Below are 14,447 nucleotides of genomic sequence, written 5' to 3' on the forward strand. Positions count from 1 at the left end.
TCAGGTGTAATTTCTCTGCAGATGACTCCCAGCTGGTGAATAGCAGCGATGGCCAGCATGGTTTCAGAAATGTAAAACTGTCTTTTTCTGATAAAGTGCCTTGTTACTTTAGTAAGGTCATCGTGTCACTTCCAGGAACTCCAGCATGAGGAAAGATTTATTTTAGCCTAAAAACTGTAAAACATTTTCTCTGTCTCGCTTCCACCTCTTCAACCAAAATGCCTCTTTCTGCTGGGTTATACACCACCTGCTCCCATTCAGCTGCCTCTGTCTTGCTTCTTATCCCAAGATTGCTCTGCAGAGGCACCTACCAAGCCCTATGCAGAGCTCATCTGGGTCCAAAAAAGCTTGTGCCCTTAAAACCCCTTGGTGTGTCTAATCTACCAAGTGGTTGTGCGTCCCTCGGGAGGTACCCTCACTTTTACTCACCATGGTTCGAGTCTGCCCTCAGCATGTGGATTTGATTCCCTCATCTACCTCCGGGACTTCAATCCCATGTCAAAACTGAATAGTTTCTGAGCTAAGAGAGGACTTTCATTGAAAGAGTACAGGTTGGGAGACATGCAAATCATCCTGCTCAATTTGTTCAGTTTTTCAGAGAAAAGCTACCACTGGGAAAAGCAGTGAATGCCTGAGCTAGCCTAATGGTTAGGGTTCTCATCTGGGAGGTGGGGTCTCTGCCTCCTTTCTGCCCATATCTCCTTCTGCGTAGTAGATAGGTAATGTGAAAGACTCAAAGACTCACACAACCCATGGTGTAGGCTGCCTCCTTCATACCAGCCTGGGCCTGCACAGTATTTTTCTAATTGCTTGTACAGTCTTTCATCTTGCCTTTTTTTTTTTTGGTCTGATATCTTAAGAAAAGTATTGTTATTTGGAGAGGCAGCACACAGAATTGCCCTGCTATAACTTTGTGGTGTCCGTTACCCTGGCAAGGCAGATGAGTATTGATTGCTGAAGTGGTTGATTACATTAGCCGAGGCATAGCAGCCACAGACTTTGTACCATTTTCTCCCCTCACTTGCATCTGGGTGACCCTGGTAACAGAGGTTTAAATGAGGTTAGAAAAGTAGCGGTCATGGAAGGAAACCAATATACTTGCATATTAGCCAATATTAAAAAAAAAAAAAAAAAGGAAGGAGAACTGTTCAAACTTTTGCATTTCTTTCGTCACAAAGTGGGGAAAGTGCTCAAGAGGTTATTCTGAATCTTTTCAGCTTCATAACTCTAGGTTAACATTAAAAATTGGCATTGCTCTGCAGAGTCCTCTGAAGATATGCTGATATGCTCCTTATGTTACAGGAGTTCAGAACTGGACAAGAAGAGCTGATCACCTCTCTTGTTTTATATTTCTTACCCAATGAGTACCAATTCACAGCTTGTGGGTCCAGATGTCCATTGAGAATTCCTACCCCAGCAATAGAGCAGTGATGGGAAGTTGAATGGCAATGGCAATGCTCCCACAGGAATTTTGGCATGAGCACTTGAGCCACCCCTGTGGGACCCTGTGTATGGTCTGGCTACAGTTCTGATTTCTACCAATTTGCAGTGAGTCTGCAGTTAAGGCTCTTGGTGGGCACTTGTTAGGCACTTGGGTAGGATGGGTATATGGATTCTCCTGCCTGCTGTGATTTGTTAGATGGTCTCATTGCCTCTCATGGTAAATCTTTGAATTAGCTCTGTGGGAGAGGTGTACAAAATCTGTCCGTTATTATCTGCATTACTATTATTACAAGATAGTTGTGTTGCATGAACTAGTGCCAGGATTTGTCTTTTGGAAGTAGTCTCCCCACATTCGTAATGGAATGAGCCTTCATCTGGCTCAGGTACCTCAGAGCAGTAGATGGTTGTGAGTCAGATTTATTGTAAAGTCTTTGTAGAAAGGCTTGAGTGCAGGATAGATCATTAGCCTGCACTTGGAGCTATGTCTATGAATGTTCTTGCTCTTAATAGGTTTAAATCAAGTGCATAATATGAATGAAAGGATGTGATAGGAGAAAAAAGTGGAGTGTTGGAATTTTCTTCTAAAAAAAAACTCTCTCCCTTTTTCTTTCCTTTTTTTCTTCCTTTTTTTAAAAATTATTTATTTATAAAAGCATAGACCAGTAACAAAGGTAAAATACAAAACATTTGCATAATATGACATATTTGCTTTAAATCCCATAATGAATGTGGATGGAAGTCTAAAATAAAATCCTAGTGTATATATATATATATATATATATATGTAATTTGTGGTTACAGCCTGTGAAAATATTTCTGATAAAACTTAAAGTTATAGTCCTCTGATTTAGATTAAAAAGGATATATTTACACACCTTTATAAATAGTTTATAGAAAGATGAGCTGGCTGGTTAAAAAGAATTTGGCTAGAACTTGATGGTGTCTTTACAACATAGCCAGACCCTAAGCAGTTTGTGGACATTGCCAACCCAACTCTAAACAATTCGTATGGTCATAGACCTTATTCACATGACCCTTATTCACATGTTTGCTTGTTTGTTTTTTAACATGGTACTACTTTGCTCAGTTACACTAGCATGACCAAGCCAGCTGGAGGACCCATGTCTCACCGTTCACTTTATTTGACATTAATTGATTTCCAATTCTCGATGGGGATAAAAGTTACAATTTAGATTGGTATTGGCTTTTGGCCTAGAATGACTTCGTAGTCCTGGAAGGACTAAAGAGCTAGTCTCAGCTAGTCTCAGCCTGGACCTTTATCCCTGTGCCAATGGAAGTTGGACATTCATTCACATCTGTCTCACATTTCTGGCCAGTGTAGCCAGACAGACAGATGCTGGAGAAGTTAAATCCAGATACATTACCCTCCTGTAAATGCTGAAGCACATTTGCAGGTAGCCTTTCCTACTAGAGACATCGTTTCATGAGTTCTCCCATTCTTACAGGTATTGCATTTTGATAAGGAATGCATTTTCCCTCATTAACACAAGGTTTGGAATCATCCATCCACTGTTAAATAAGTTTCATGGACACAATTCTAAGATGGACCATAATACCTCAGACACAAAAAGTCTTGGGAGTTCTCCTGGCCATTCCTTAGTCATATCTGCCTTGGCAGGAGTATCTCTCTTTTGTATTACTCTTGGGTTTATAAAAGTTTCTTTGAAAAAGAAAGCTTTTACTTTCCATATTGCAGTAAATAATTTTTAAAGCAAAGTTTTTCATCATGTGCATCAATATGTATTACAAATAAAACAGTATAGTTATTTTAATTGCAAATAGAGTTTTAAAAGTAGCAGTTTAGATTATTTCCATTGGAAATTCATAGGGATTTATGCAGGTTGCAATGAAGCACTTTTTGTTCTAAAATGTCAACAACAATTTAGCATTGGCTTCAAAACCAAACATAAATTTGTAAATAGCAGTCTAGTCAGAGAACCTTACAATTTTTATTTATGTATTTGGTCTTCACTTTCTTGGTGCAAAATTAGCTGAAGGCTATAGACAAACCCTAACTTATTTGTAGCATTTATCTTGTACATTCTGAACATTAAAGACCGATCTAATCCTCACTAAAACAAACAAACAAAAAGAAAGAAACACACACACACACACAAAAAAAAAATCAAACTGAGTTTCTTCTTGTATGTCTGCTGCAATGAAAAATGTGGATGGTTGCCTCTAACTGAACTTGTAGGCAAAATACTAAGGTGTCTATGAAGGGACTGAAGGACCAGAGAGACTGAACCTATTTATTTCCCAGTACCCTCTGTAGATCTGTCCATGTGGCAAGTAGCCAGAATGAATAAAAAAGATTTATTGGCAGATTTATTGGTTTAAGAGAGTGTGTTTCAGAGTCCTAGGAAGGAAAACAGGCATCTGACCTGATGCACACACTATTGGTATAGTAAATGAGATTGGACCAGTGAAGCAAAGCCCTGAGAACGTTTCCAAGGGATCAGGTTTATCATACAGCAGGGGAAGGAGGAAAAAGTGCCAAGTAGTCACGGAGATGCTGGCTTTATGTGCTGTCTCTGAGGGCATTAACTCTTGGGGATACAGTCAGTAAACTCCTCACAATGTTCAGAACCCAATTTTAATCATCCGGGTGAATCCTATGGTGTTTTCCACACTACTTCTCTACTGTTGTTATTCCTTGGGTAGCTAAAGTCAGGTCAGCTTTAGAAGCCACTGAACACTGATTTCTCATAGATTAAGGGAGCTGCAAGAAAACATTAAACCATAGTCAGAACAGACTGGAGAAGTCAGTATGAAGGAGACGAGAGGATATGAAAGAAGTTTAACTTTCCAGGGAGCATGGAATTAATTTAGCAATCTTCTTATCTTCCATTATCTACTGTTGCAATTCTGTTTAGAATTCCTTTTCATCAAGGAAGGTTATTTCACTTAAAATGTTGCACAGACTTGCTACTCTCAAAAACAGTAGTTTTAGAAAGGATTTGTTTAAGAAAGGAGGAGTAGATACTCTAATGGTAATAATATGTGCCAGGGCATATGTAATTATGATAATGTCAGGCTTTCCTGTGTTCTCTGAGTCAATACTAACTTACAATGAATGTGCTGTAATTTATATAAATCATACAAAAACATAATTGACAGAAGTATGAAAAAAGGCTGTACCCAAGACTGGGCACTTCCCTTACCAAGAGAACCAAACTAATAATTCAAAGCCACTTTCATTATATCTAATTGTTTAAATATTATAGATATTATAAATGGCAACAATGTAGTGTTCTTTGTTCTCTTTTGAAATTGAAAAAAGTTTAAATAAATTTACAAAGGTAACACACAGGTAATAATCACATACTACAGAATCTTTTTCTTTGCCTTTGAATATTTAGCACAGTGGATAGTGAGAATAGAAACAGATGCATAATTTAAAGCAGCTCCAGGACTGGGTCCTGGTAAAATTCCATGTTTAGGAAGAGCTTTATCAGCTAGATTAGAAGTTCTGCCAGAATGTGAAATTTTAAAATATCTAATAGCTCTGTATCTCATCTTCTGTGATGAGGCTAACATTTGATTCGAGGACAAAAGGTCAGATCATAAATCCTTAGAAGCATACAAAAAATAGGATAACAACAATATTTTAAGTCCATTTGTTCTTTTCATTGGCAGATGATAAGAAAACTTTCTTTCAGCCTGAAGATGTTTCATTAAAAACTGGACTTGTGTGACACCCATCCATCATTTGCAGCAGAAAGGAACAGGATGTTACAGAGAACCAAATGATATGCCTGAAATGATTGTTCTTACAGACATGACACCACTGAAAATGAAATGTGTGGGCATACCCATAGTAGCTTTAATGGAATTAGACTAGGAAGATCTATGGAGTAGGACCAATGGAGGTCTATGGATATACGGAATTTAGAGAAGTGTGCAAAATAGCACTGGTGGCTATTTACTTATCTCCGTATTGGCAACAAAGATGGTGAAGGGTCTAGAGGGCAAGACGTATGAGGAGCGGCTGAGGCCCCTTGTTTTGTTCAGCCCCGAGCAGAGCAGGCTGAGGGGAGGCCTCATGGCAGCCTGCGACTTCCTCACAAGGGGAGCGGAGGGGCAGGCGCTGAGCTCTGCTCTCTGGGGACAGCGACAGGACCCGAGGGAACGGCATGGAGCTGGGACAGGGGAGGGTCAGGCTGGGCATTAGGGAAAGGTTCTGCACCCAGAGGGTGGTCCCGCACTGGAACAGGCTCCTCAGAGTAGTGGTGATGGCACCAAGCCTGCCAGAATTCAAAAAGTGTTTGCACAACGCTCTCAGACACATGGTCTGATTTTTGGGTGGTCCTTTGTGGAGCCAGGAGTTGGATTCCATGATCCTTGTGGGCCCCTTCCAAGCCGGGATATTCTACGATGTTTGAGCTGGCTAGTTTAAAGGTGGCTCAGGTGGCTTGGGATGAGTGCATAAACCTTTGAGAATGTTAAGACATTAAAACAACCAACAGTCTAGAGAGGCATTTAATGCAGACAATATCATTTATTGTAATACATTTAAAACTTTCTGCACAGAAATATATATTACAATGAATATAATACAAGTTTTGCAGTTTCACTAGAACGTGAAAGATTTTGTAGATTTTATTCAAGTCTTTTCTAGTTTTTAATAAAAACATAAAGGTACTTCCCCAGGAAATTCTCCCCTCCCCCAGTCTGCCTTTATACTATAAAAAATTTTTTTTCACCCATGGTGAGAACCCTCCACCTCCAACATTTCAGTTATAAAAAAAGAGTATGTTTTAACTCCTGTTGAATTTTTATAATTAATTTGAACTACCTGATGAAATTTTAACTATATTACTCTGGGAAGGTATTTGCTGGCAGAAAAAAATGAACTATTGTACACACACAATTCAAAGTCATAACTTGCATTTTAGAATGGTTGGTAAAAGGAGTAACTTTTGTATCAACACCATGCATTAAACCCATTGTCTGGTACTGTAATAGTATTATGTATTCTCTATTAGGTTGATGAAGTAGCATCTTCCTATAGATTTTCCCCTGAGACTTGCAATGTTTCATTTGCATACATACATAATATATATACAAAGTATATGTTATATAGTGTATTTATACTGTACACAGTTTATAGATATAATAATATATATATATATTCATAGACATTTCAGTCTATACCTGAAATCAATGTCATTGGATGGTTGCAAAATCCCCAGTCCTGCACGGGATTGATCTAAAGAAGGACATTGTACGTTATTGTCCACAAGTTCAATCTCAAAGTATGAAAATACCAAAACCAAAAATTGTTTAATTTCATGGACAGCAAATAATCTGCCAGGGCATTTTGCTATTCCTGTCCCAAATGGCATATAATAATACTTCAACTTGCGACCGTTGCGGTAGAAGTCAGTCTTTTCTTCTCCATTCTCATTGAGATAGCGATCATATTTGAATGTCTGTAATAAAACCCACAAAAGAGTTAGTTGATATCTGAATACCTCCGAGGACTGGATAATGGTATTAAGACACAGAATGCAGGCTGGGAGGGAAGAGCCTCTGTCAGTAAACACTGTACAGGACAGTTTTTGTGCTTCATGGTCGTACCAGGCCCTAAGGTGCTTTCTGCAAAGGGTAGCCCCTGAGAAGTTCTGGCATGTGGGACAATATCACCTCAGGATCTTTGCTAGAGTCGAGCTAGGGAATCCTTTCGATAACTTCTTTTCTGACCTTTTAAAATAAGCATTACAACTTGCATTCTTGTTCATGCATCAGAACTGGAAGGTTTCTCATTTTGTGTCGTTGAGAAAATATTATCCTTATCCTTGTCCTCTCTTGATCCCTTCCCCCTCCTCCCACACAAGTGGTGATCTTTCCTTATTGAGGAAGGCAAAAACTAAGAAGGTCTCCTGGGTTTCCAGCACACCTTTTGGTTACACCAAAACATGTTTTGCGGGTAGTGCTTGCCTTTCCTTGAGACTCCAGGCATAAGAACAGACTGTCTGGAGCACAACAGAGAAACAGCTGTGGAGCATTCTTGGTAAGTGCTCTGTTAAAATACATGTTAGCTTCTGCTAGAGCTCAGAATTTAATGCACTATGATAAATACTTACCAAAGGATCAGCATAGATTTCTGGATCAAAATGCAAAAGTTGAGGATAAAGAGCTACAATATCATCCTTGCGAATATTGTAAAAATCATTCTCTAAGTGCAAAGTGAAATCCTCTTTAGCAACTCGGAAAGTCATGGATGCACTCGATAACCTCATTGCCTCCTTGATGATGCTATCTATAGAGAGAGGAAAAGGAATGATTACCACATAAATAGTATGTGTATGTCCTTGGGAGAGGACATATTTTGAGCTAATTCAAACCCACTATTAAAGCCTATTAAAAGAAATAATTTAACAATAACTTTATAAATGCCTAAGAAAGTATCTTTCTCATTTCTTGTTAGCATTATTATCCCTTCTGCAGATAACACTGAGAACATAATCTGCTTTCCCCTAGAAAATTACTCATAGCTGATGCAACAGAATATTTGAAAGTGAGACACACTTTTAAGCTGAAGTAAAGTAAAAACTGAAAACATAACAAGAAAAAGAAACAGTGCAGTGATCAGGATTTTCTGAAACTTTTAGTGCTGGTGCACAGGAGCACCCTGTTTTTTGTTTGATTTCCATATTAACTGATTAAAAAATCAGCAGTAGTCAAACAGTGACATTTTCAAAACTCTTCCTTTTACATTGGACACTTGAAATATATGCCTGTAATTTGAAAAACATTAAGAAGAAATTCCAGTAATGGTACTAGAAGATCTTGCTTCACATAATAACAGCTGGCATACAATTTGGCAACACCCTTTTATTTGATCTAAAGTCATTACCAAACAAAATATTGTTCTGAATTATCCATGGGTGTCCAACACTGAATAGTTGTGCAGCAGTATTCAGACATGCCATTACCCATGGAAAAAAAATGCTATTCATGTGAATTGATATCAGAACCACCTCTGATACTGGGAAGACTGATTGTGTTGGCCATTGCCAGGGAACATACAGGTTTTTGTTCTGGTGTTCGCAGGTTAATAGTAATTCCATAGCAAGTGCTTATATGGCAACAAATAGAAGATTGTGAAAATTGTGGGGTGACTTCTGGCACTCCTGCATAAAACCGTCATACCTAGTACTGGCATGTTATCCAGCTGTTTTCGGTTCAAGGAAATATGTTTGCCATCTAAGCTGATCTTCTCTCCAGCACTTTCCAAAATACTTTGCACTTCTTTGGTAGCAGCTCTCATTGCTTCTGGATTCCTAAAATCAAAAGTGCAGAAGTATGACATAATGTTATGCTTAAGAATGGTTTAAAAAGGGTTTGTGCCATTCATTTTCTCCCTAACTAAAATTTAGTTTGTTAGCTGACAAGTACAACCTTCCAAAATGAAAATGTTGCAGCAAAATCTACTTATGCAATTAGACTTTTTCACGTTTTGGCAAAGATAAGAACCCCAAGTATTTGATCTGTCTCCAATGACAAATGGGACAGAACTAAAGTGTGTAACACAGGTAATAAATAGTGATGTCACTAAAAAGCAATGCCAAGAATAAGAAATGAAACAATCAATTGTATATTAGGAAAGAGCTCCATTGCAGGTAGAAGATTTGGGAAGGGGATCATAAATCAGTTTTATAACATCACTTATCCTGGATGATGTCCTATTATGTAACAATATTCTGTTTAGCTGTAAAGAATCTTCCAAATGCTAAAAGTCCAGAGAATATCCTTTACTATTTAGACTTTCTTACAGAAATGGAATATATGAACTATATATGGTGCGATACGTATAGATAATAATGCAGGATTCAATATTGTTGTCATTATGAAGGCATGATCAGCCAGGACGCTTTAAGGCAATGCCTTCTTAGAATGAAAAGTACCAAATAACCTCAATTATTGGCACTGGCTGGTAGGTATGAGGTTACAAGCCACTGGCTAAATAAAAACATCAGAGATTTAGATACATACTTAAGAGCTGGGGTAGTTTATATCCCATGGAGTATACTCGCTCTAAAATGGACAATTATTAGTTTTATCTGAACTATGCTCTCCTCTCATGAGTAACAAGCTCAGCAGCTCCAGTTTATACCGCAGATATCTAAAGTTAGGAAAATACTATATAGGAAAGTCTACTCTGGAAATTTAGGAAATTATGTACAGGAATCTTAACCCACTTAAGGCTTTGAATGTCCTTCCTTCTCTTGAGGAATTTGGACATATACCTCAAGTGAATCTCAAATCACTGGCCTAAAACATATATGAATAGTTCAGGATTTTGTCTCACTCTTCATGCTGCCACAACAGCTTTATCCAAGTGCAAGAGCTCTGCTGCAGTCTGGGTGAAGAAAGCAGCAGGGAGCTGCCATGTTGGTAAATTTGTCTTTACAAAGTCTATCACATGCTACTTTTTAATGCTAGGATTCAAGGCATTGCCCTGGATTTTTTTTTTTTTTTTTGAAAATTTTCTCTGGCATTGCTCTGTGGTACCTCTACTTGGTCTGAGACAAGTGAGGGTGGTTTCTGCAGAAGTCCACAACAGCACGCCACTTGTGTTGTAATCAGTAAGCTTCTTGATACTGAAGAAGTATCAAGCAGTGGAATTTGCCCATAGCAGTGGACTGGTTTCTGAAAGACAATAAACATTATTTTTCTCATTTGGAAGCAAGAAATGTCGGGACTTACTTAAGAAGATAGAACAAGCTCCAAAATGTGGCAGGAATGGTGTTGGCTTGCGAGGCCCAGAGTACTGCCACATGGGTCTTCGCTTTTTCCATGTCATCAAAGGTTGACAGAGTGTCATTCAGGAACATGCGGAGGGTGACAAGCTCAGAGAGGTTGTTCCTTTTTAGGAGGTTCTTGTGGAGCAGTGCTTCCCCCAGCTTCTCACGTGCACTGTGGGCACTCTTGAATAGATGGATAGGAAGCCCCGCCACAAGAGCCGGAAAGATCCTATCAAATTCCTTGAAATTTTCAAGGGCATTTAGAATATGTGCTCTCTCAGTTTCCTGCTTTGATAGATTTTTGTCATGATTTGAATTAAATTCTTTACCAAAAAGTGTTAAAAAGCCTGACTCAAACATCACCTGGCAACAGAATGTATAAAGTCCTTCTGTTATCCAGGCATTAAACTGAAGTTTAGATGTTCTTGACTGCAGCATGACGTCTTGTAGATTTTCCATCATTGCTTTGATGAGGTCATCCAGGGCGTTACCTTGAAGGGTTCTAATGAAAGTCTGATGAAAATTTTCAGTGGTGTTTCCCTCCGCTGGGTCAATGCTACCATGCCCAAAAGCCTGTCACAAAATAAATTGCATGCATGATAAATAAGACCTGTCATAACCTTGATGATAAAGTCTAACAGAAATTAAAGCCAAAGTATAACTGCATATCTTACTAAAGGAAAGTATAAGGACTGTGAATACTAGAACTGATACTTTCTCATAGCAGTTAAGAATGCAAATGAAAATAAAATCAAGCATGCTTACAATAGATGTGGCTACCTAGAGCCCCATTCAACTCCCACTGACATCAAAAGGACCCTTTTTGCTTACTTCAGTAAGAGTTTGATTGAGCTTCTGCTGTGTTGCATCATTTTTTAAGGCATTGGGAGTTAATCTTCCATAGCGATGAGAACCTCCTGAAGAAGTTTTCAGCTTCAGCAAGCTATATATCATTTTGTAAAAAGGTGCTAACTGTGTTTCTACTTCAGCAATTAGGAATACTACCTGACTAAATGTCCTTCTTTTACAATCCAAATTACTGTAAATTTCCTTTCTGTTAAGGAAAGGGGGAAAAAAGACCCCAATGTTTTAAACCAATAAAAGTGCAGAAATGTGAAGTCAATTATATTTCAAAGGCACGGTTATGCTACAGGGATTAACTAGGTACTGTCTGTCCTGCCAGCAGATAATTTACATGTTAGATATTGAAGCCACTTTTAACATGGTACCTTGGCAGAAGTAGCAAAATGGAACTTTTTCCAGTCCAAGTGTTTTCCGTGGCGTATCAATGAATGATATGAAAAAGGGTCAGTGAGGAAATGAATGTATTTCCCCGCTACTCGGCAAGTGAAAATGTGGCCATGCTTCTTTTGCTTTTCTCTGAGGAATTCAAGGGGGTTGGCACCGAACTGCAAGGCACAGCCCAGGTATGGAAGGAACCCGTTTTCAAGTGGTGGCTCTCCTTTTTGCCTGCAAAACACAAACAAAAGCTGAGTTTAGAAGTACGTATCAAGATCTCTCCTCCAGGAGAGTAAGCAAAGGTAAGTAAAGGTAAGTAAAACAATGATGTGAAGCTTTTTGTAATAGTTGATTTCTGCTGCTGTTGATAAGTAATTTCTTTGCCTTTAAAGAGTAATCCTATTGTGATGTCTATTGTATACAAAAAAGAATAACTTTAACAGTCTGTATTATGATAAGCAAAACAAAACACAGTTTGACTTTGTCACATTTCTTTTCCCTAGATCATGCGTTTATTTTTCATCTACTTAAATGCAGCATTATTGCCACTAGCTAACATGCACAGATACTTAATTGCCCCATAAATAAATAATCTTTCCCACTAACATTGTCTGAAACATTTTTGGCAATGGTATTCACAAATCAATTTGAACACCAAAGAGAATAGCCTTTTGAGTGTAGAAAGGTTGTTATTATTGGCATATCCCATTTGGACCAGGTCCTGCTGAAAACAGTGGGAATTTGGCCATGATCTTCAGTAAGCATAAGATTTAGTCTTTCGAGCAAAGCGTCATTAAGAACATGCTTTATGTTAAGCATACGCTTAAAATGAAGCATATGCTTAAATGATATTTTTTATTCCGACAGTCAGAAAACTACTCCCCTGCATACAGTCACTGTGGCTGCTAAAATAACTTTCAGATAATAGTTTAGTTCTTCTACTATGTTGCTGGTGGTTATTATTATATGAACTTAAATATTTTCACCTTTTTATTAAACTTTTTATAATAAAACAAGAAAAGGGCTGATGAAAAATATAAAATTACAACAGATAAGCAAATAACTTTTTCTGAATAACTAGTTAGGATAGATTGATAATATGAAAATTTTTGTAAGTTGGTATTAAACTATAATTAGATAGAAGTAGGTATTAGCTGCAATTAGAATGCAGGTAAAGCTATAGCCCAGTACTTTAGGAAATCAGAACATGTATATTAATATTTTAATTTCCTCATTTATGCATAGATTAGTATCAACACATGCCTAGGCATTAACTCACTGTTATTAAAAGCCCGTATGGACAAGTTCTGTTGTAACATAAACCTCTCAAAAGACCAAAGTACCTTGTTGCCCATGTTATCCTGCATTTATCTACCTGCATTTATCCACTTGATAAACTTAAGATTATGCTAATTTTAGGCACATACACAGCATGTTTGTCAGAAGTAAAGACTTGGTATACTGAGGTACATTTACAAACAGATTCCTTACCTCCTCCTCCTCCCTAGAAGAAACCAAAAAGTGCAACAGAGTATTATTACTATTCCCCAGATCCATGATGATATGAACATTTCTGGCTGTACACAAAATCTTCCAGGTGGACAACCTGGTAACTACCAGTATGGCAGAAATGGTGACTGAGAATGATACAGACAACAGGTCACATCTTATATACAGTAGGTGCACGACTGTATTTAATGGCACTCAGTCAACCTTGCAAGCTATTGATTAACCTTTTCTGGACATAGCCCACTTTGTCTCTGTTCTGACATCTTTCTGCAGACCACTTCACTGGATTGATGCAGACAGTTGCAGACATGGCCTTGAGCTGATATCAGGTATCAGTAGTGGTTCCAAAGTAATCAAACAGCTGTAATAGTTGATAATTTGAAGGCCTCTCAGGTGTGTTTTGATCTATCCTGCAGATTTACCAATTACAGTCTATAGTTCAAATTTAGCAATAAGTCAAATGGCTGCTGACAGGTGTCCAGTGGATTCAGACTGGGCTAAATGATGGCTGCAGATCGTGTTGTCCTTTGGCAGCCAGCCTGTCCATCCCTTCTCTTCTCCTTTGTGTGGACTGACCTGGCTCTGGTGTGCTGCTGCAAGAGTGACAGGGAGAGGTTTGGCTGTGGGTAAAAGGATGGACTTGCTCCCTCTAACAAAGTTTCTCTAGCAGAAAGGGAGACATGGGTTTTCTATAATGCAGAGCAAGAGAAAAGAAAACAGATTTGTATGATCATACTGTTTTTTTTGTTTTCCCCTCAATGCCCTTCTTGGATCTCCAATTCACCCTTTACTTTTCCATTTAATTATTCTGTTTTCTATCTTTGACTCATGCTGTGCAGCACAGCACCAATTCAGCTAATTTTATAGCCTAGGAATATGGTCTCTGGTCCTATCTCCCAGAAGCTCTGAAAAATGTATTGAATTTTGAGCACCCAGAGGACAAATCCTCCACCCCACCCCCCTTTTTTTTTTGTTTTCTTTCTGATTGACTCCTTTCTTCTTAAATATATCCCTATGTACTCATTTTCTCTGATCATTCACATTGAGTTCTGCCATAGATCAAGATATTCCATCACCTCTCCCATGAGGAGAGGCTGAGAGAGCCAGGACTGCTCAGACTGAAGAAGGCTCAGGGGGGATCTCACCAATATCTGTAAACACCTGAAGGGAGGTGCAAAGAGGATGGAGCCAGGCTCTGTTCAGTGGTGCCCAGTGCCAGGACAAGAGGCCATGGGCACAAACTGGCACACAGGAGGCTCCCTCTGAACATCAGGCAGCACTTCTATACTATGCTGTGACTAAGCACAGGTTGCGCAGAGAGGTTGTGGAGTCTTCTCCTTGGAGATCTTCAGAAGCTGCCTGGGCATGGTCCTGAGCAGCCTACTCTGGGTGTCCCTGCTTGAGCAGATGGCCTCCAGAGGTCCCTTCCAGCCTCAGCTGTTCTGTGATTCTGTGATACCCTGTCCATACATTGCTAAGACG

The 14,447-nt window shown here is 38.7% G+C and overlaps 1 protein-coding gene across 1 annotated transcript; it reads right to left on the reverse strand.

The window, feature by feature from the left end:
• Window positions 1-6,599: 6,599 nt before the first annotated feature.
• On the reverse strand, window positions 6,600-13,197 carry LOC121065816 (cytochrome P450 7A1). Its single transcript, XM_040548906.1, has 6 exons — window positions 12,948-13,197; window positions 11,447-11,687; window positions 10,180-10,790; window positions 8,623-8,753; window positions 7,554-7,729; window positions 6,600-6,899 (listed from the first exon to the last, which is right to left on the reverse strand). Exons 1-6 carry the CDS (start codon window positions 13,025-13,027, stop codon window positions 6,600-6,602), a joined length of 1,539 nt encoding a protein of 512 aa, XP_040404840.1. The 5' UTR covers window positions 13,028-13,197.
• Between the last annotated feature and the right edge of the window lie 1,250 nt (window positions 13,198-14,447).

Source organism: Cygnus olor, chromosome 2, assembly GCF_009769625.2.
Source record: "Cygnus olor isolate bCygOlo1 chromosome 2, bCygOlo1.pri.v2, whole genome shotgun sequence".
In the NCBI taxonomy this organism is placed as follows: domain Eukaryota; kingdom Metazoa; phylum Chordata; class Aves; order Anseriformes; family Anatidae; genus Cygnus; species Cygnus olor.

Excerpts from the sequence above, each read along its gene's own strand:
- LOC121065816 (XM_040548906.1), bottom strand. The coding sequence starts at position 13,027 with ATGTTCATATCATCATGGATCTGGGGAATAGTAATAATACTCTGTTGC. Across the intron at positions 10,791-11,446 it reads ATTTTGCTACTTCTGCCAAG|GCTTTTGGGCATGGTAGCAT; the intron begins GTACCATGTTAA and ends ATTTTGTGACAG. Across the intron at positions 7,730-8,622 it reads GGATAACATGCCAGTACTAG|ATAGCATCATCAAGGAGGCA; the intron begins GTATGACGGTTT and ends CTCTCTCTATAG.